Source organism: Antedon bifida, chromosome 8 (assembly GCF_963402885.1).
Source record: "Antedon bifida chromosome 8, ecAntBifi1.1, whole genome shotgun sequence".
NCBI lineage: Eukaryota > Metazoa > Echinodermata > Crinoidea > Comatulida > Antedonidae > Antedon > Antedon bifida.
The window spans coordinates 16677539-16700554 of NC_136233.1; the positions used below are offsets into that span (position 1 = coordinate 16677539).

General features: G+C 34.7%; 2 protein-coding genes across 4 annotated transcripts in view; both read right to left on the reverse strand.

Moving 5' to 3' along the window:
- Positions 1-2842: 2842 nt before the first annotated feature.
- Positions 2843-23016, reverse strand: part of LOC144850681 (repressor of RNA polymerase III transcription MAF1 homolog) — a 75386-nt gene continuing 55212 nt past the window's right edge. The window contains exon 5 of the mRNA XM_078708053.1: positions 2843-2854. The gene's annotated coding sequence lies outside the window, so the exon portion shown is untranslated. The remainder of the gene's footprint in view (positions 2855-23016) is intronic.
- Positions 12287-22847, reverse strand: LOC144850675 (carbohydrate sulfotransferase 11-like). Of its 3 annotated transcripts, none has more exons than XM_078708045.1 (4): positions 22572-22847; positions 14455-14569; positions 13611-13669; positions 12287-13219 (listed from the first exon to the last, which is right to left on the reverse strand). In XM_078708045.1, exons 2-4 carry the CDS (start codon positions 14546-14548, stop codon positions 12368-12370), a joined length of 1005 nt encoding a protein of 334 aa, XP_078564171.1. In that variant the 5' UTR covers positions 14549-14569; positions 22572-22847; the 3' UTR covers positions 12287-12367. The 3 variants fall into 3 exon arrangements, with proteins under 3 accessions (XP_078564171.1, XP_078564172.1, XP_078564173.1); XM_078708046.1 differs by having other exon boundaries at positions 14455-14620; XM_078708047.1 differs by lacking the exon at positions 14455-14569.

Below are 23016 nucleotides of genomic sequence, written 5' to 3' on the forward strand. Positions count from 1 at the left end.
GTGATAATAATGTACGAAATTGCAGGATTAAACAAAATATTATTCTTGTTCTGTGGTATATTTTTTTTTTGGTTGTTCAAAAAACACAAAATTATGCCAGATTATACTAAAAACGGCATTATGCCAGATGCCGTGGGCCTCCTCCAAATAATGCCAAAAAGCATAATAATGTCAGAAATGGCAACTATGGTTCTGGAACTTGTTTTGTTTACCTCCGCCGATAAGGAGGTAATGTATAATTATGTAGTCGATCGCGTGTGTTTGTCTGTTTGTTTGTTTGTTAGCAGGATTACTAAAAAAGTAATTAGGCCTACGAGAAAATGAAAATACAGATAGATATGTGGTCAATATGTTGTCCATTCTGGACCACTTTTTAGTATAACTTTCAGACTTGCTAGTGTTAGGACAGAATGTTCAAAAGCCGTCGATGCAGTCTAATAGTAACAAGTAAACTGAAATTGCATTTCCAAAAAACTTCATTTTTGTACAAGAGGCAAGAGTTATAATTTGTGATTTGCAATTTTAAAACATAATTTTATTTAATTTTACGGGTTTTTTTATACGAGTAGTTTTAAAAAACCTAATTCAAATTCACCCGTTTGTTTTTGGCGTTGCTGTTATATTGTTAGTCAACTGAAACTATTGTTAGTTGAAAGGCAGGTTACATAACCTTTACACCAAATTCGCATACACATGTTTGTAGTGAAATTAGCCTAAATCACACACAGCATTACGACACACACAAATATATATATATATATATATATTTTCCCGGAGAAATTTTATGTAGGAAAATGTACAGTAGTAAATGTAAATGTAGTAGTAGTATTCACTCTCGGGGTGGCTTTCTAGTTGTTTATTTATATGTTGAAAAAAAGTTCAGCACATGATGAAAAATAGAGGGCGGCAATCACATTTTCACATAATACTGTTCGAATATTATGTATTTTATTATTATTATATATGGTTTAATTATAATGTATTAATATTCTTATATTGTTTTTCATTATTTAAATTGTAATAAAGCATTATTTAAATTCTAATAAAGCATTTTTAAGTAGGTTTGGTGTTTATGTATGAATGTCTAGATTCATCTGATTAAAATAAAGATATTAAATCAAAACAATTACTTGTGGGCCTATCATATTTTGACACAAAAACAAATCATCAGATCATTATTTATACAATTTAATATAATTAGCTTCTCTCTGATTAGTTTGATGTTTTGATGTTTACACGTTGAACTAGGCTACAATACAACAACATGCAGTTCCTCAATTGTCTATGCAATAAACGTCACAAAATATTGTTTTTAATTTAGACACAACAGTCAGAGTGTCATGTAAAAATCCTTTATTGTGATAGATTGTTATTCAAGATGTTATAAAACATTAAAAGGCAGACTAATTGCCAATTTGTAAAGAACATTTGACATTCTACATAAAAAAAAGAACATTGTGTGATGCATTATTTCGCTCGTTTATCAATTTCGTCATAGCGCCACCGTTTCACCGTCTTAAAACATAATTATGTTAAACTACTGTATTTTTTGATGGGATTCCTCCGGTTACTAGGCTAAATATATCCATGAGGATTGTGGGAACTTTGACCATTAGTATAATCGATCATATCATTAGGAAATATCATTATTAAATATGCATTTCTTTCTTTATTTATCCAACAATTAAAAACAAATACATAAATATAACATTATAATATATAAAACACTTAAATAATTTTATTATTAGGCCTATGTATACCGTATTCTACCTTATTCTATATTTCTTTGTTTTCAAAAATAGGCCTGTATGATTATGTAAATTAGACTGGAGAAGTGTGAATTCTATGTGTTTTTAAAGAATGTTCATTATAATAGACATGATAATCTATAATAATATTGTCCTTAGGTTATTTTTACTATTCATCAGTTCTATTGCTATTCAGTGACATCTTTTATTTATTTATTCTTTATTTTATGTGTTTTAATTATTATTATTTCTATGTATTATTATGCTATATTTATTTAATAACTAACTAGAGTATGTTAAAATAATTACTTTATATTTCATAAAGGCCAAATACAGACAATCGAAAGCTTTTTATTTTGGTATTTTTGTCAAATAACTTGTGCAATGTAATTATCATCATTATCATTTTACAATTTGACAATAAAGAGATGTATGTACACCGCGTAATTTTTCAGAGATATTATTACCAGAAATATAACTTTAATGTGTCGATTATTTAGGCTTATGATAAATCGTTAACGGTTTACAATCAACAGTAAGATTTCCGGATAAGAGTATACATTTACTTTAATGTATAATGTTTCTAACTATAAACGTCATCGTTATACTTAAGGCGTTTACTTTAGAAGTCTGCACTCTCATTAATGTAAGCATTTAATCGAACTGATTACAAATATTTATCAAGACACTGATTTTGTTTTCAAAGAGGATAAGTGACATTCTCTTGTAAGCATGTTTCACATGGTAATGTACAACATCCATAAATTAATAAGTGACAGTATGTTTTAAAATGATTTAAAACCCCTGTAATAAATTCATTTTGAAATATAAATCTTATTTTCGTACTTTGTTACACATTATTTGTATGGATATTTTTATGAGTTTGATAATAATAGACAACCCCAGCAGGGAAAACATATTTCAATGTCTGTTTTTTTTTAAAATCTTATCGTATCATCTTTCGTTGTTAATGTTACATTATATTCAGCAAGAATGCTTACTAATACCCTTTTACACTACTGCAAGCAAAAAAATGCATACTTGGTCTATGTAGATGCATGACATTGTAGGCCAGTTTAAAAAGGCAATTTAACCGGACACAACACCTTTAAAGACCCGTTACATCTCAATAAAAAAAAACAACACTTTACTTTTCTCAGGATGCCACATAGGCCTAATCGTTCCTTATAAAAGATACCAAAATATTACGGTACTAAAACCGACCGCATTAGACTATTAAATGAATATAACTTTAAAACATTTGCACATGAATGCATATGTGAAATCAATCATCCATTTATGTTTCAAACATACTGTCGAATGAGAGATCAAGTTCGCAAGAAGACTATACGGGGGCATATGATGTAACAACATACTGTCGAATGAGAGATCAAGTTGGCAAGAAGACTATACGGGGGCATAAGATGTAACAACAAACTGTCGAATGAGAGATCAAGTTCGCAAGAAGACTATACGGGGGCATATGATGTAACAACATACTGTCGAATGAAAGATCAAGTTCGCAAGAAGACTATACGGGGGCATATGATGTAACAACATACTGTCGAATGAGAGATCAAGTTCGCAAGAAGACTATACGGGGGCATATGATGTAACAACATACTGTCGAATGAGAGATCAAGTTGGCAAGAAGACTATACGGGGGAATATGATTTAACAATACTGTCGAATGAGAGATCAAGTTGGCAAGAAGACTATACGGGGGAATATGATGTAACAATACTGTCGAATGAGAGATCAAGTTGGCAAGAAGACTATACGGGGGAATATGATGTAACAACATACTGTCGAATGAGAGATCAAGTTGGCAAGAAGACTATACGGGGGAATATGATGTAACAACATACTGTCGAATGAGAGATCAAGTTGGCAAGAAGACTATACGGAGGCATATGATGTATGATGTTTACACTATTAACTAGTTTGACAAAAAAAGTGTGATGTGGCCAAATATGGTAGTGATATGTCCAAATATAGTGTCCATGTCCATGTATGGGCATATCACATTTTTCTTTTCAAGTTTAATAGTGTAGACAGAGGTTCAGACTACACACTTTAGAATCAATTGCACGTATAATTTGACGCGATTGTTTCGTTTCTCTGTCGCACAAAGCTATAGTTAAGAGATTTATAACTACAGACCTAAATTGAAACAAACACATTTTATTGTTTTCGATATAGGCTTGACCTTGATTGTATAATTGTATCACATTATAATTATTTTATAGTCTATTCTCAGTCGAATCAAACCTCGTGATTTTCCCTATTGTTTTATAGTTATGGGTCCATAAGAATCACAATTGGCTGTAAGCAGTTGACATTAAATAAAGAATGTAGACATATAATATTTATTACCTTCCTTTCCATCCCTATCCCTAAGCCTCCATACTAACTCTAATGCAGACACAGCTTACCAGTCAATACGGTACCTCTTTCGTCAACAACGTCAAATTAAGATTTAGGTCTATTTTATGCTATTAAACATTGTTATAAAACATCGAATCTTACGTGAATACTTGATGCATTCAGTGATTCTATACGATGCCTTCATTTTAAAGTTCGTCACTTTAAAGACATAAGATATAATCTTATACACACGTCTGCAGTCTTCAAATTAGAAAAAGACAAACCTGACTGCCTCCTGAATATTTAAATTTATGAACATTCATAGGTTGGAATACGGACTTTCTTTGTGCGTAAGAATTTGAATTTTGAAAGGTACAACTGTAGCCTATTCCGCGAGATACTAACAATGGACCTATTGTCTATGGGTTAAAATGTTAGCACAGACATGAATAAAGGGTCTTTCACACCTGTTCCGGCACGGTTCCGGTCCGGCGAATCGAACATCAATGTTTCGTTTTCACGACGCTCCACGCGGCTATGCGCCAATCAATATGCGCGTAGCCGCGTGAAAACGAAACATTGACGTTCGATTGGATTTTCCGGCGCCGGACCGGAACCGTGCCGGAACAGGTGTGAAAGACCCTTAAGGCCTATTCAAAATTGACTTCGTCATCATCATCGCATCGTCATTTATCATATTTATGTTCATGATCGTCAACATCGATTATACCCCGTCGTCATGATCGTCACCATGCATTATCAACCCCGTCGTCATGATCGTCACCATGCATTATCATCCCCGTCGTCATGATCGTCACCATCCATTATCAACCCCGTCGTCAAGATCGTCACCATACATTATCAACCCCGTCGTCATGATCGTCACCATGCATTATCATCCCCGTCGTCATGATCGTCACCATCCATTATCAACCCCGTCGTCATGATCGTCACCATCCATTATCAACCCCGTCGTCATGATCGTCACCATACATTATCAATCCTGTCATCATGATCGTCACCATCCATTATCAACATCCATTATCATGATCGTCACCATCCATTATCAACCCCGTCGTCATGATCGTCACCATCCATTATCAACATCCATTATCATAATCGTCACCATCCATTATCAACCCCGTCGTTATGATCGTCATCATCCATTATAAAGCCCGTCGTCATGATCGTCATTATCCATTATCAACCTGTCATCATGATCGTCACCATCCATTATCAACATCCATTATCATGATCGTCACCATCCATTATAAAGCCCGTCGTCATGATAGTCACCACCCATTATAAAGCCCATCGTCATGATCGTCACCATCCATTATCAACCCCGTCATCATGATCGTCACCATCCATTATCAACCCCGTCGTTATGATCGTCATCATCCATTATAAAGCCCGTCGTCATGATCGTCATTATCCATTATCAACCTGTCATCATGATCGTCACCATCCATTATCAACATCCATTATCATGATAGTCACCACCCATTATAAAGCCCATCGTCATGATCGTCACCATCCATTATCAACCCCGTCATCATGATCATCACCATCCATTATCAACCCCGTCGTCATGATAGTCACCACCCATTATAAAGCCCGTCGTCATGATCGTCACCATCGATTATCAACCCCGTCGTTATGATCGTCACCATCCATTATCAACCCCGTCATCATGATCATCACCATCCATTATCAACCCCGTCGTCATGATCGTCACCATCCATTATCAACCCCGTCGTCATGATCGTCACCATCCATTATCAACCCTGTCATCATGATCATCATCATCTGTGTCGTTTCACCAGCATCGTCATATCTTTACATGTATGACATGGAGAGGGTAGTAGGGGAAAATGAATACTGCATTTCCTATTTGTATTGAATCCCTGTGATTTTCAATTTGAGAAATGTTTGAATTGAAAACTACTCCCTTGTGTACCATTCTACAAATGTTCTAATGTTCGAAAATTAAAAGTTATGCTGGAATGGAATCAGAATCTATAATAAACGTTGGTTCAATCTAAAGCAGGTCAACTCTGTGTCGTCGTGTCACTGACAAATTGACGCAACGCGTCCGAATAGATTTGCGTTCACACGACGGACCCGGTTGTCGAAAACGACATTTTCCTTGGTGTGAACATTCATTTTAGAGTACACCACCATAGTAGATATTAAATGCTAAATAAACATTAATTAGAAATTGATTTGTGCTTTATCATTTATATCAGTTCTGGTAGAGAGCTGTACACGCATGAGTTTATACAACCGGCCGATTCTCGTACAGTATCTTATCCATGTGTCCAGTTCGTGATACAGCTTCTCATGTGTTTCACATGCCTGTATTCTGACATTGGAAATCGGGTTGCATCTTGCATTTTAAATTCTATTAAAAAGCTATTTTGGTGCATTATGATGGTTTACTCTACCGTTAAGCTTGGTTCCCACTAGCGACGCAACGCAAGGACGTAACGTAACGTAAGTGATTTGACCAATCACAAGCGATGGATTATTCGAACAGTGGTTTGTCAACTCGTTTGCGTTGGGCGTAAGTCCTTGCGTTGCGTCTCTAGTGGGAACCACGCTTTACCGTTCAGTACTAACGATGCGACAAGTTGTTCTAAAAGCATTTGAAATAAATTGCGATGATTTCGTCTGCGTAAACGCATAAATATTGCATACATAGTATTACACACGGGCTTTGATTGACTCTTTTCTACTAAGCATACGAAAACAATTTTGATTACTTTTAGAAATTCAAATGCTGAACGTTACTGAAGGTGAAATGATGTATCTGATGGGGTAGAAACACCTCCCTTGTGCAAGAAAATCATCGATCAGTTTTATCCCAGAGTGGAGAATTCTTATGTATTATCATTTGGATCCGTCGCAATGTCAACGAAGCGTGCAATTTCAGATGATATGTAAACAACTCGCAACATGCGCATGTATTCGAAATTATAACAGCGATGTCAAGAACAGTCCCTCGGCTATTTGAAGTCGAGTCGATGATATAGTGTCAAATGTTTCTACTCATAGATTTGAGATTTTTTACAGTTTAGCGATGATTTGTATTTTCCACTAGTTGAAACAGTTGAGCAGATAAATATACGCGAGCGGACGTGCGCCTCAAACGGAACCAATCACCAAAACATCCCCCAAACCATCATGGATAGATTTTCTTTTTTTATCATCCTCATAATAGCTCTATTCAGTCCGGAAACGCAACCGAAAATCTGAATTAAGACCTCGTTGGTTTTGTTTTATTTCTGATGTTGAAAAGGACGAAAACGCGACCGGAGAGCCCTTTCCGTGCTTTCGTCAAACAACGACACGTAAACCGACTCGGAATAATTACCTGGACTTAATCAACCATTCCGCTCATCTTCAGCATCCTCCCATCAGCCTTCGTTCATTCTTCTTACTAAACGTTTGATCCTACTTAATCTTAGCTTCATTTATTCGCATTACACTGCCTAAGAATGGTTGGATCTAGTTTGTTATGGATTTCAAAATTGCGATGATGTGGCCGGATTGTCGTCAACTAATGCCCGCCGTCGTTTACATAGGCATATTCGTGTCTCTTCTAACTCAGTACACATTTTGCTACGAGATACGTAAGTTATCTTCTTGAATTATATTACTGTGTGCGTTTTAATTCATAGAAATTCTATATAGTCATAGTCTATTAAATGTTACATAATGTACTATAGTGATGTACGTTTATGTTAGGCCTATCTACTTAGTCGATTAAAAAACGTATATTCGTCTACTGGTTATACAATTATCATAATAACTGTGTGCCGTAGTTCTCATCTTCGTGACGTTTTACATTGTAGTAGTATATCTATCTCATCAACTATCTCATCAAATTATACAATCGTCGCTGTCCAAATCACGTATAACCCCGATTCTATGTAGGCCTATTATCTCAACTATGGCATTACCTGTATCTGTACAATTAGGCACATTAATTTTGTATATCATCACATGTGACAATTATATTAGGCTTATACATATAATACATCTGTCACATGTGAATATACTGATGTGACAAATTGTACAGTACCAAGAATCGACTACCTTTGAGGAATCCTGAGAAAGAAGTCAATAATGATTTTTTTATTTTTATAGTGCGTAGTCAAATTGCTATATTATGACCAATTTATATTCGATATTATTATTATACAACCGTATTAGATTTGGATGTTACTATAAAGCTGTTCACACATAATGACCCAAAGGGTGTCATAAATCAAGAATTTAGGTTCTGATAAATTGTGTTACATATTCAGAATCTTGAACTAAACAGTTTTCCGTAGGCCTAAATAAATTGAACCAAGGTAGAGAGATCCTGCTCTGATTAAATCAGAGTTGTAAATGTGTTTGTGAAGAGCGCAGATAGAAAATCCACACCGTTATTGAGAGGTTGAGTTTGAAAGGAATTACTTGGTAACAGAATAGTAACAGGATGTATAGTAAATAATATAATAATAAAATCTCTTGACATTTTAAGATTACCTAAATTATATCTCGGAATCAACCACTCAGCACTTCCCGATCACCCGGTGGTTTAAAATCATATTAGGCCTATTTAGATCAACTCTTATAAATCTGTGAATTGTAAGTAGACTGGTGGATCTACATTCGTTTAAAAACGAGGTATATGCGTACTTTCTGTACCGACCATACTAGGCCTAAAAGCGGTGTTCTAACCGAAAAAAACTGGTTACTGTAACTTAGTTTGTTTTAATCTAGTCTACCTTTATTTTTTATACTCATATATTTTTATATTGTATGTTTAATTGTGTTAAGTTAAGGATGCACCATTGTTATGTGTGCCGCTGTTCAAAAAGCGTTTTCCGAATAAATTATTATTTATTATTATTATATATAGCAAGAATTGAAGACACTAAAGGGTTAAAAAAGACAGCACGGAAACAATGCTCAATTTATAGTTGTGACGTATCAGAGAAAAACAATTCTCTGCAATGTCTGTCTACATACAAATCATAAACCATTGTAATTGTCTTTATATGTATGACTTATCTATCTAAACAGGCAAGTAATTTACAAGCTATACCATGCACTTATGTTATTACTTGTTTTTCGAACCTTAACAGATTTATGAGATTATGAGATATTTTAACGATTATTAGTTCATTAACCGGTTGAGAAACTATTTTTATTATTTTTTCAATATAACAATACAATAATTAACAATTCTGTAGGCAACATTCGTATAAATAAGATTATCTACATTAATAAGTGTATAAGAAGACGCCTTCGGAGCCCAACCACTGTGCCTATCCTGTAAATAGGAGGGGCTGAGGTTGGTCGCGTTAACATTTAAGTGTCTCCTCCCTAATACGGTATACCAAAGCAAAACGCGTTAGCTCATGAATATTCATGATGTTATTATTGTTATATTACGTTGATATTAAAAGTAATTCAAAACAGATTCATGTTGATAATTATGTATATACAGAAACCTTATTACTATTAATGTATGCCTTATCAATATTCATGATTACAAAATATCTTAATATCATATTAAAAGAAGTACAGTTTTTTAATCACGTCATTGCAATATACCATATTATCCTTTAATTTATCATGTTTTTAAGCGATTGATAAATCAATTGGCTTTCACCACGTTATAAATGATGAATTATAGCGGTAATGAGAGTGCAGGTATTGACATTAAAATGCCATTAGTGAAGATGATGGTGACGAGCTGAAGATAAGGAAGATGATGAGGATGAGGATGATGAAGGTGGTGGGGTGATTAAAATGGATAAAGATGATAAGAAATGATGAAAAAAAAATCATAAGAATGATAAGAAAAGGTGATAAAGATATGATGGTAATGATAAAGATGATGATGAAGGTGATGGGGTGATTAAAATGGATAAAGATGATAAGAATGATAAGAAAAGGTGATAAAGATAATGATTATAGGGTGATGGGGTGATTAAAATGGATAAAGATGATAAGAATGATAAGAAAAGGTGATAAAGATAATGATGATAGGGTGATGGAGTGATAAAATGGATAAAGATGATAAGAATGATAAGAAAAGGTGATATAGATAATGATGATAGAGTGATGGGGTGATTAAAATGGATAAAGATGATAAGAATGATAAGAAAAGGTGATAAAGATAATGATGATAGGGTGATGGGGTGATTAAAATGGATAAAGATGATGATGATGATAAGAAAAGGTGATAAAGATGATGATAATGATAAAGATGATGAAGACGATGATATGGTGATTAAAATGATAATGATGAGAATGACCAACAAAGGGTGATAATGGTGATGAAATGTTGATATCACAAAGATGAAAAAGACAACAATGACGTTCAGGAGAATGAACATGTTAAGAAGGGTGAACATGCTGATAGAAAGACGATACTCATATAGACGAGAGGGCCGAAAAATTAAACTTAAAAGCAAAAAAAAAATCATTGTTATACGGCCACTTTAATTCATGTCACCTTAATAATGTAGATGCATAGGTTGTGTAATCAAAAAGAACACGTGATTAATGTTTCGAATTCTAATGAGAAGTCTCTCATTTTGTCGATTTGTTAAACTCTTCAAACCCACGCACCATGCTATTTTAATATTAAAGGTGGTAAATCAATGATAAAGAAATAAACGGCTGGATGTATACTATACTATGAAACCAAATTTAACTCATTATGCAATATGTACTCCAATTTTCAACCAGCATGATAGAGACTATAGGCTACTAGGGTAGATTGACATGTAGGCCTATTATTCCGTCTATTATAAAAGCGCAGTTTCCACTACAGAGACGCAACGCAAAGACGTAGACGCAATGCAAGCGACGAATTGACCAATGACAAGCAACAGTTCAAATAATCTATCGTTTGTGATTGGTCAAATCACTCTACGTTGCGCTTATGTCCTTGTGTTGCGTCTCAGTGGATCAAACCATTTAGTGGATCAAACCAAACATAAATTCCCGTTCCTCTTCCGTTGCTATCTGAATTCGACTGGGCGTTACGGTACCATTTTAAATGTGACGCAAAGAAAAACACAGTTGTGACGTAGTAGGTTTCTTGTATAGTAGGCCTATGCACGACGCGCAACAATAACCCAATAAAGTGTGTTCACACTATAACGCGCGTGCGTTTGTAATTATAATTGGATTTAGTTACTTTTGATTGCGCCTGCGAATATTTATTTCAATGAAAAGGTCAATGAGTGTGCTATGTAAGTGATCAAATAGTTTTTCATCACATAATTTGTCAAATGATATTCGCGTTTGGATGTACACAGCCGGGTGGTTGTTGACGCGATGTTGATAACATGTCACATAGAATTATGCCGTCAGCGAAACTCTTCTTGAACCTTAAATCACCTCATTTCATGAGATAAATTTAGATGTCCATTCATATCATTTAGTCTTACTGACACAAAACATTGTATTCGTCAAACTGAGATACATTGTGACATTATCATTTCTAGGTTCATGAAGTCGTTTAGCCATACAAGTTACTAATAATATTCATTAAATGTTTTGTTAAATTTAAAAAGAATCAGGAAAAATGATAATTGTTCTTATAGAGATTTTAGCCTTATAATAAATAGATTTATATATATTAGTTTCACAGATAAAACCATAAAAAACATGCGCTTAGAAAAAAATAAGGATGACGCACGAAAAGTAAATAATGATAATGTGTATCTATTTTTGTACGCGCGCGTCTCTTTGCGATATATAGTTGACGCTATCCACCGCTTAATTTCGTGCTTCTAGCTAAAATAATCAAATAAAATGAGTTAAAATCTGACCTAAAAAAATTTGACCTTATATATATCGTTTCTTTTAAAAATAATAATAATCGCCTTAACCTACAAAATATAAAGAGCAACTTGATTTACTTATCTGATATAATGACCAGATTATAAGGAAAAGTTACATAAGATGTGTGACGTCATATTCATACCGTGAGCGGGTAGATTATTTCGTACATTAATGTTAAAATGAACTATTTCTACAGTAATTTAATTCATCTTATTAGGCTATACAGTTTAGTAATTATCAACTTAGAAATAGTACCGAATTATTAAACAGACAAAAAAAGTGGATTTTGAGAAGTAATCACCTACTAAATATGACCGTATTCCGTTCAGATTTAATGAAAAAATATTTTCATGTAACAGGCTAAGTGTAAATTATTAACATTGTCATTGAGTTCAAATTGTTGGTATTTCATAATCAAACAAGGTAAAATCAAACTTATATTTGTTGTAAAACGCTGCAATGTGAGGAGGTGACACACGTGATAAATGCTTTCGAAGTTCATCTAGGTGAGAACTGTTGGTAAAATACGAACCGGAGGTTCCCGGAAAATGCACGTGACCAGCGCCACTTTTTGTCAAAATATATTTTGCGTCGTTGTCAACGTCTTCCAACTTCCCAATAATGTCGTAATGTATGTCACAAGGAAAACATAACCTGTGCGCTGCCCTCCAATGCGCATTGTCTGTTGAGCGCATTTCTGAAATTACAAACTCAAAAAATTCTTCAAATCGAATATCATATGTTTCGCTGATGTTAGACTTCAGTCGAAACTTACGTATGATTCGTTTTCCTACTTGATTCTGCATAGCTGTTGTTTTGTTTTTGCTGGCTTTTAATTTATCGTTGAAAGCGGATAATAAGCGGGAGAAGGGGTGCCGTACAAACATGAATTTTGTGTATGTTTCTAGTATCTCTTTCTGTTTCTCTGGAGAATATTTATGTAGTTGTGGGATCTTGGATTTCCATGCAGTGTTGACTGAACGACGGGACAAGGCCAAAGCGTGTGGGTAATCCACATAGCCTTTTAAGTACAGGAATACTCTACTCCAAGTTGTGCTTGCGGCTTTAGGTATCTGGCAGTACACTAACTTGTACTTTTCATCAACTAGAAGATGTGGTAAATGCGTCATTTTCGGTATATCGGCTTCATATTTTTTACACATTTGCATGGTATGATTTGCTCGAAGTTCGTGGATGATTCGGTACTTAGACATGAAATTATCCAGATCCGCCTCTCTTGTTTTCTTAAACGAAAATAACATAATATTTTTTTTCATGATTTATTGATGAAAACAATGGAATCTTTACCAACATTTGTGTTATAAAATCTCTAAAGGTCACTTAAAAAAAATAGGCCTATTTTTGACAAACTTTATTGGTCACAACTGCACTATTCCGAATTTGCTTGGGAAAAAATTATAAGACGTTTAAAAAATAAATAATCTTTACAGAAAATTAAAAAACTAGAGTAATTGCGAGTTATTAAAATGTTGTTGAGATTATAATGTGCGCATTTGCGAGATTTTTAGCGTCTCAAGAATCATAAATTTCGTGTGTTTCAATAGGAATGGATACGAACGACAATCAAAACTCACCTTATATTTAAAAATATTTAAAATAACTTAAACGGTTTACCTTGTTCGTTTCCACGTTCATGGGCTGTAAAATTACAGATTTTCGTCTTATAACATCCTCTATATAATTGGGTAAATAAATAATTGATAATGAACTTCATATTCGCCTCATTTAGGTGTTATTTTGATTTCTTAAAAAGGTCCTTAGGTCTATCTTCGTTTTTCCAAACTTTCTTGAAAATATTAAAATGGCTGTCGACAGGAACAACGGAACAGACATAGATTGGAGGACCATTATGTTTTTTTTGTCACTGTAACATCCGTCTGAACTGATGAGCAATTAGGTTTCTTAACCAAAACCGGATGTTAGCAGACGAGCAATATTACAATATGTTAATTTCGTTTTTTCTGTAATGGCAGAACATGGAGACGTTATAACACTCATTTTATTGTGGTAATATAAACAAAATCAAAATAGGTGTCTGTAAAGGTTCATTTTGTTTCAGTTATTCTAGATTTCAGAATTCCTTCATCAGGCCTACCTATGGACGGCTGATTAAACAGACGAATATCGCCCCCTAAATGAGACAATAACGATCAAAACATAGACGCTAAATATCGATATTCAAGGAAAGAATGTGTAAATTTAACCCTTCCCGTGGACCTTACAGATCGTACTAAAACCCGCATCCTATTCCAAGATGTGATTAATTAATTAATTAGTGTAATTTCACTCTTCCCTGGTCTAGCCTCTATCCAGGAATTTAACATTTTGCCTGTCCTAGTAAAAATATACAAGTAAACAAGTACGATAACAAAGATAAAGACTATATAGAAGAAATAAAACTTAAGTTTAAGTGAAATCCGACAAAATAGAGAAAGATAGAGAAACTTAATTCATATACCTTTGGAATGTAGTATCAGCATATAAAACAAAGTTGAGAAAACCAGGAACACTACAGTAAAAGTAAATGCTCGGAAAGTAGTTAGTCTCTTCATCGCAAGGCTTGTACCATAGAGCTGTAGATTTGCACACAAAAAAAGACATCAACCGCAATTGAACAAATATGCCTGTGACAATGAAATTACTTGGCCGTAGTTAAAACTTTATTTTAGATGAGTACATACATAATTCGGATTGCCTACATCATCAACAAAGACCAGTGAAAGTAAATGCTCGGAAAGTAGGCTTGAATCATGCACACAAAAAAGACATCAACAATGTCCAAATGTCTGAAAATTACTTGAGTGTAGCTAATTTTCTTTTAGATAGTAATACGAACAAACTTTTTTGTGAGTTGAGGGAGCCAACAAAGATGGCCCAACCCTAACTCTAACCCATTACAAACTTAATAAACTAATTAAACGTGCTGCCCGTATTATCACTTTCTCTCACTATCTCGCCCCTTCCCAACCTTTATTTAAAAAACTCAATATACTTAGTCTTCATGATCTATTTACAACACAAATATCTTCCTTTATTTGTCAATTCTTTAATACCAAACTTCCTGAGACAATGTCTAATCTATTTTAATATTTTAAAATTCATCATACAAAATCACACAAGTACAATTTACGTATCGACAATACATTTCAGCATCTTGATGTACCTCCTTTTAGACTGAACATTTCCGAATATTTTATTTCTATTTCAGGACCGCGAATCTGGAATGATCTTGATGACAAACTAAAGCATTTTAAATCTCTTTATACTTTTCGTAAAAATGTTAAAAAATATCTTATTTCTTTATACTAATTTAAATATTATTATGATTGTAGTACACTAAATGTATCTATTTTTCATTCATATTTATTATTTTAAGTGGTAAATTTTATTAGTTTATATGTATGTGTATTGTTTCTGGGGTCTTTCTCGAGACAAGGAACTTGATTTCTTCTAGAGAAGACCCCAAATGATGGCTTATTACCATGTTTCATTTAAATAATGTACACACCTATATATTACACTGTAAACTAATATGCCATTGTTAAACAAATAAATGTTTTTTGAACTAGAACTATTCAATCTCAATGGGCTCCGGAAAGTTGTTTTTTTTCAAATCTAGGAGGGCATTCTAGCCAGGCTTAGCATAGCCAAGTTAAGCTTAGCCTAACCTTTAAGTCACACTATATGGACATGATGATGTCATATTACTACCATTATTTGGCACATCACACTTTTTTTGTCCAACTGGTTTGATAGTGTAGGCAGAGCCTTTAAGCTTAGTCTACACTAGCAAATTTACCGATTTTTTTTAAAGCGAGTTTTCTGTGGTTTGCCGAGGTTTGTCAACTTGTCTCTACACTTTTGAAAACATTTCTTGACGGAGTTTGCTCGAGTTGCCAAGACTGTTTTCCCACGAGGCGAATCCGACAAATATTCCTTAAATCTGATTTGTTACGCATTTTTCAGATATCTCATTTTTTCATATATCGCATCTCTCAGATACGGCCGGGTACGGTAGGTCTCGCATGCACAACAAATAATTTCAATTCGCGTGAATGAAGTCGCAGTGAAAACCCCGCCTTTGGTCCTCACTCAATTCTTTACTGACAATCAGTATAAGCCAAAAATAATGTTTAACATCTAAGTCATTTATGTCGGCCAATTCACTCATACACTATTCCCAATTAATTGAAGATTAGAAACGGAAATTAACGAAAGATGAGATGATCATTCTAGCCTAAAGTACGCAAGTTCTTCAACAGGTGGAAAGTCATCTTGTCAACTTAATTTCTTCAGATGTTTGACCTCTCGCTAGCTTCAACATCTGTCGATATGTACGCATGGTTTGCCTTTCGTCAAATTGTGTTCTTTTCATATTTGACAAACAAAAACATGTTTAAAATCTGTTACTCTGATTCTCAACGTCACGATTCTCTTTTATCAAACATGCTCAAATTAACCACATAAAACTGGAAATAGCCTAAATTCTAACTGGAAAAATGTCTTCTACTGTATACTGCATCTCCACATGGCAATCAGTTCAGTATCATAGGCATATTCTGTAAAACAGTGTCACATGTATCACATGTGATACGCCACGATGGTGTCTGATACATGAGACACAAAAATATTCAAACGAAACATTTTTAATCTTGCAAAAGTCTTTCATATGAACAGAATAGGTCTATATAAAGTGTTACATAGTATTAATCTATATAGGCCTATCACTTTGTAATAATTTGTCTTCTCGAGATCAGAATATTTAATATTTGAATTATCTGTCATGATAATGTTCCTATAGTTGTCTTTATACTCAGTATCGACCAGAAAATGTTGTTTATGCGAGACGTTGTCGTCTGAGAAAACAACTCAGACAGCGTGTCGCCAAAAAATTTTAATCTGATATCATTTGGTTTGATATTTAGATACGATCAATATTTGCGTTGGTGCATTACTAACATTTTTGCTTCTATATTCTTTAATTTGAATAAGATTAGTCGTTAAATAATGTGTTTTAGAGAGTGAAGATGTTGACTTCGTTTCCTCGACTTCCTTGGCGCGTTTTTACATTCGCAGACGATAATCCAAGAAAAAATAGTCAAATGATGAACAAAGCTGTTGAACGCTTCGCCCCACACTTGATTTACGGTACTTTTCTAGCCGAATAGTAGTCGAATAAATGCAGCTATTTTGTATTTTAAAAATATTAAAATTACCTGAATTAGGTACTTTATTGAGGCAGTCGTTGGTTAGTTATGTTAAGACCAACTCAGACAGCGTCGTACGACAAACCGTATTGTCGGGAGAAAATTAAACATATTTAAAATTCTTCCAACGCCCGACGCTATTTCAAGACGTCTCGTCGGGATTCAACTCAGATAGCACTGACGAGTCTTCGTACGATGCTGTCTGAGTTGGCCTCAACGCGCACGTTATATTTATATAAATTTGCAGCATTAATATGATGGTTAGTTTCTTCTCATATGAATTTATTCGCAGACGATCACTTCTTAATTTACTAAGTGGCTGTGAGGTAAAATACTTACTTCGTTAAGTGAATTAGAATAATTGACTATATTATTTTAAATATTATACACCCTCTCCCATACAACCCCTCCGCTACCTATCCTAACCGCTACTATATTAGCCACCGATTTTAATTCAATTGAATTAAATTAGTTTGAGCATAACATGAAGAAAACAATTTGAATTCGATATTGTTGTATATTATGGCCACGTGACTCTGGTAATGAAAACAGATAGTCTGCCTATGGTTATATAAAGCACGTGCATAATCATTCAAGCTTAAAGTAAAAATCTTTAATTTACACAATATGTTATTATTGAATCTGACAGTGATGAATCAACAAACCCCGATGAGCACTGTTATCGTCTGAAGTATGTCGTAGGGAACGTATGCTCCACCCCACCCACCCAACAAAAAAAAAAGAAACAGATAATAAGTTTGTAAGCCAACCTAGATGAGTTGCCTGCTGGGTAGGATAGGCCACGGTACTTATAGAATTGGTCAAATTTTTACGAGCAGATCTATTTTCTGGCACTGCTTAAGGAACGCAGGTTACCAAGAAAAATACAATTGACAACGTAAAATGTTACGTTAAACTCTCTGCATATTTCTACTATCAGCCAAAACCATAACTTATATTTGAATATGGTGCTAAATTACGAAACCCGTCGTTTCAAATTGGTATTTTTTTATCAAAATATATCTACTATTAATAAACCGTTTTATTTTATATTTATAGTAAATATTGATGATTATTGCCAGTGGGCAAGCTATATACAACTGAGTCAGCACGACGGCCTGATCACTTTCACTGCGCCCGCAAACACATTGATTCCCAACAGCGGACTAGGATCTTGTGACATCACTTTCAAAGCACCAATAGGAATGCAGATATACCTTCAACTGAATTCCCTGTACGCAATGGCGGCAAATTTAAACGAATGCGATACAACGTGGATGTCTATTATTGGCGGGAAAGTACTAGACTCTTCTAACTTACTTACACCTCGAAAAGGTCTCTGTGGGAACTTCACTTCACACGTACCCGGTCCATATACCACATCTGGAAACTATTTAAGAATTATTTTAAGAAGAACTGTTCGGAAAAACTTTGGACCGTTAGAATTACGATTAAATTTTAGCTTGTTTTGGGATACAAAATCACAAATTGGTGAGGTTTTCATTTCATAATTCTGTATTGTGTTCATTCAATATAAAATAACTTAAATAATATACACATAGACAATATAATTGTTCGCTTGCAACTTGTATTTAGCTTTAGTCATTACAATGAGTTAGGATCAAATTTAACAAGGCCATATACATGGCTGCAGTCGCGTGCTCAAGTTAGTGTTTACCGACCAACCGATCGACCAACCGACCGACCGACCGATCGATCGACCGACCGACCTATAGTGAGCTGTTGCACGCGACTATTAAAAGCACCGATTTTTGCTTTACTTTTACAATATGGAAACATGTCCTGATTGTCTCGGCCTATACATTGTTCGGCTGTTTGAACCATATGCCGTTATTTGTTTCAATCAATCAATCAATCAATCAATCATAAAGCGTTTATCTTTTATCTATCTCCCCAGTTAGTATACCTAGCTGTTATGCATGTGACAATGCGACGAAGTGTATAGATTATTGCCTACGGTGTAATGAACGTAATAACTGTCAAGATAGGAGTGACGAAGAGGAGGCACTATGCGACACGTTACGTGGTAAGCATGCACGTACATTATATTCATTATGAAACACGGCGTCAGTGCATTTTAAATACACTTTACATTGCTTCCGTAAGATAGTAGCTTGGTACTGTAAGACAGAAATAATAACAACTATAGTTTCTACTGAACACATTGATGACGATAATATTGATCATGACATCATGATCAGGAACTACGAGGGCGACAACAAAAAGAATGACGATGATTACGATGACAATGGAGTTGATGATGATGATGATGCATGATGAATAATATACAGTAAACTATACTTCAACTACGGAACGTCAGCAGTGCATCAAAATAATGAAATGTTATTTTATTTAACAGGAAACAAACCATTGGATCTATTTACCTCATCGCAATTATTGGCAGTAGTGTTTGCCATAGGCGTCACTCTCATTGTTTTAGTAATTATGTTCGTATTAAACAACACAAACTCTTTCCGTTTGCCAAATCGTTGTCGGAATTTACCGGACGAAATATCACCGACGACGACCACATCTAGCATAGGGCGTCGTCTGGCCATTCGGAGCTGTAGTAACAACGAAGGTGGTTTTTGCTTCGGGATACAACGACCGCTGTATGTTTCAAATGTGTAAGCTAGAAAAATGTTTGCAACTACAACATTGTATTTGATGTGATTGGAGTAACTAGGCCTAACAAGTAGTTGATAGCGGACTGCTAATTTCAAGACGATAAAAATAATGGATGTTTTTCAACATTGATAGAAAATGACTCTCATTTAACGTTGAATTGACTACTATAATGTTTTCTAAGCAGACAGTTGGTAAGTGATGAATATATTTGCTCGGAAAAACGTCAGTTAGTTGGACCAGACGTCGAGAAACAGACCTACGCGCAGTCAATAAGAAGGACAATTATAAAGTCTATAAGCTTTATTGGAGGAATGGTTTGTGACCGGGGTTAAGAAATCTGAATGTTGGTGGCTTTGCTGACGTCAAGAGTTACGTCATAGTTAATGTTGAAGGATTTCCTAAAATTCACTTTAATGCTCGGCTCAGACAGAATGTAGTTTTTGTAAGAATAATGGTTGTAAGACTAACGACCTGCTATATTCATTAATTGGCCGACTGAAACTTTACGCCTTAAATCAAGAAAACGATACTCGCTTTATAACATAATACAGATAGATATATTTATTCTACGTTCAGATTATGGAAAACTACTTTGCGTGTGAACGTAAACAAAATGCTATTAATAGAATGCCAAAGATGGGGATGTCCAATTTACACAATGTTCAGTCATAGTTCATAGTTCATAGTTTATTTTATTTGTCATGGTGGCAATATAGTTGTTGTATTATTATTATTATTTACCATGATTATCATTATGTGTGTACGCGCGCGTGCGTCTCTCTTCATGTATGACATAAAATGATTCCCTTAGTTATGACAAGGCAATCTAACGGTTATGACATGTCATGTATGCCTAATGTTTTCTTTTTACAAATATTAAGCCAAATCACTGTATAGAACCCATACTAGTTTTCTGAAACGACTGTTTAAACTGAAACGAACCGTCATAAAACTTTGGATTTCTTAATTATTGTAATAATGATTATAGTATTACCATGCTCACTAGACTACATTAACAACGTGAACATGTAATCGATATTCATTACCAGAGTTAAATCAGAAGTCTCTTAAGATTACTACATGGGCTATTAATGTTTAAGTACCCATGCTGGGAAAAGCAAGAATGTTTTGATTAAAATGGGTTCAGTTGAAAGAGAAAGGCTTCATCAATAACATCAGTGACATGTTTCCTAATTTCAGGGGCGACAACCGGGTTCTTTCATGAGGAAAAACAAAGGCAAAATATGGGCTTATGCTCTGTATACGCTATCAAACTTTATGTGTCAAAAAAGTGTGATGTGACCAAATATGGTGGGGATATGCTCAAATATGGTAGTGATATGACATCATCATGTCCATATATGGACACATCACATTTTATTATAGTGTAGACAACAAGGCAATTTAGAGACGATTAATTAAAAAACCAAAAGAAAATAAAAACAATGTGACTGGATTTCTACTTTTCGAGAATAATTATGGTAATTACATTTTATATTCCCACCCAGTTTTTATTCTACCAATAATATTATAATCGAATTTTGATCCCACTCATTCGCGTAGTATTAACTCATAAGCAGAGCGCTTTCCTAGATCGTAGCAACTCTTGTTAACGGCAGCTGTCAAATTGGTAGCGATTTAACGTTCCACGAAAATCTCATCACATTTTATTTATATCGACTGTTATGTTTCATTTATGGCATTTACTAACTTGATCGAGTTATGTTGACACAATTATTTATGGTCGGCCAATTATAGCCAAAGAGGTTTATATATATTAGCAGCAACACTCAGAACTTACAGTGCTCACATAATTGAAAATAGAGGGCGAGTTGTTAAACCTTAAATCAAAATGTGTGAAGGGGAGGGGTTGATGAATGAAAAGGAAGAAGGAGCGGCGGGAAGGAGGAGCGGCGTATTTCTGTAATATCAACAGATTGTAATTAAACCATCAAAATATGTAGGCCTAATACACGGTGTGCCCAAAAGATTTTCAAATCAGGCGATGAATAGGCTAATTACAGTTTACACGCGGTGTACAGTATTCCCGTGTATACCCTTTCCCGTTCCGCCTTAAGGCCAATTTACCCAGACGAGCGGTAACGGTGAGCGGAAAACCGCGTAGCTTGTCACACGTAGAATCTGTATCTATATGAACGGAAACCGCCCATCCGCTCCGCGTTGTGTGTAAAAAATAATGATAAGGAATATAACATAGATTCTATATTTTATTATTATTACCGTTACCGGTCGTCTGTGTAAATTGGCCTTTACTACCCTAAATCTGTAAAATTCTTTTTTTTACTTCGTGCTTTCTCAATATAGTATGTGCCCATCCACCATTTTGTTCAGAATGAACGATTTATACCAAAAAAAACGTGAATTTGTATTGTGATCAACAATGTTTGTTGCAGATGATTTATTACAGAAGTACGACATAATCTTAGATGGTAATGTTACCTATCAAGGTATTGTTATAACTGCCGTGTTTATTCGTCCAGTAGGCTAGTACACGTTGCATTTACCGAGATGTACGTAATTACAGACGAATCTCCGCGGCGAACTATACTACAAGCAATGCCCAGCTGCTAATAATTTGTAGTATTAATGAAATTCATTAGATATCGATTTAAATAATGTTGTGATTCTCGAGTCAATCACATTCACCTTAATTCTATATTTCTTTCTTAAAAGTAAACTATAATCGTAAGCAACTTACCAATACAGTAGTTTGATCCTCTTCCGGCTTCAAAAGATTCCACAGCCGACCAAATTAAATTTACAGGTGGTTACTTGAGCGGCATGTCAGAGCATATTATTACATAACCTCCTGAACTGTACCGTTGTTCTTTGCACATAACTTGAAATTGCTGGCATATAATCGCTTCACGCGTTTAAAAGCTGGTAAAACATTGTACGAGCGCGTATTGTGTCATTGGTCGACGTACATGGGATCTCCCGGCGGATCTACAACCCGTCAAAACTGTGTCGAGGAATTTTGAGTAACAAAGCACATGAGTATTCGCATGCGCACAATGAATTAACATGACGTAACGGTTCCTAGTCCCTATTTGCACTACATAAAGAAACTTTAAGACACGCGTTCAAAAAACTGATTAATAATATTCATGTGATGTGCCCATGGACATAATAATGTCATTTCA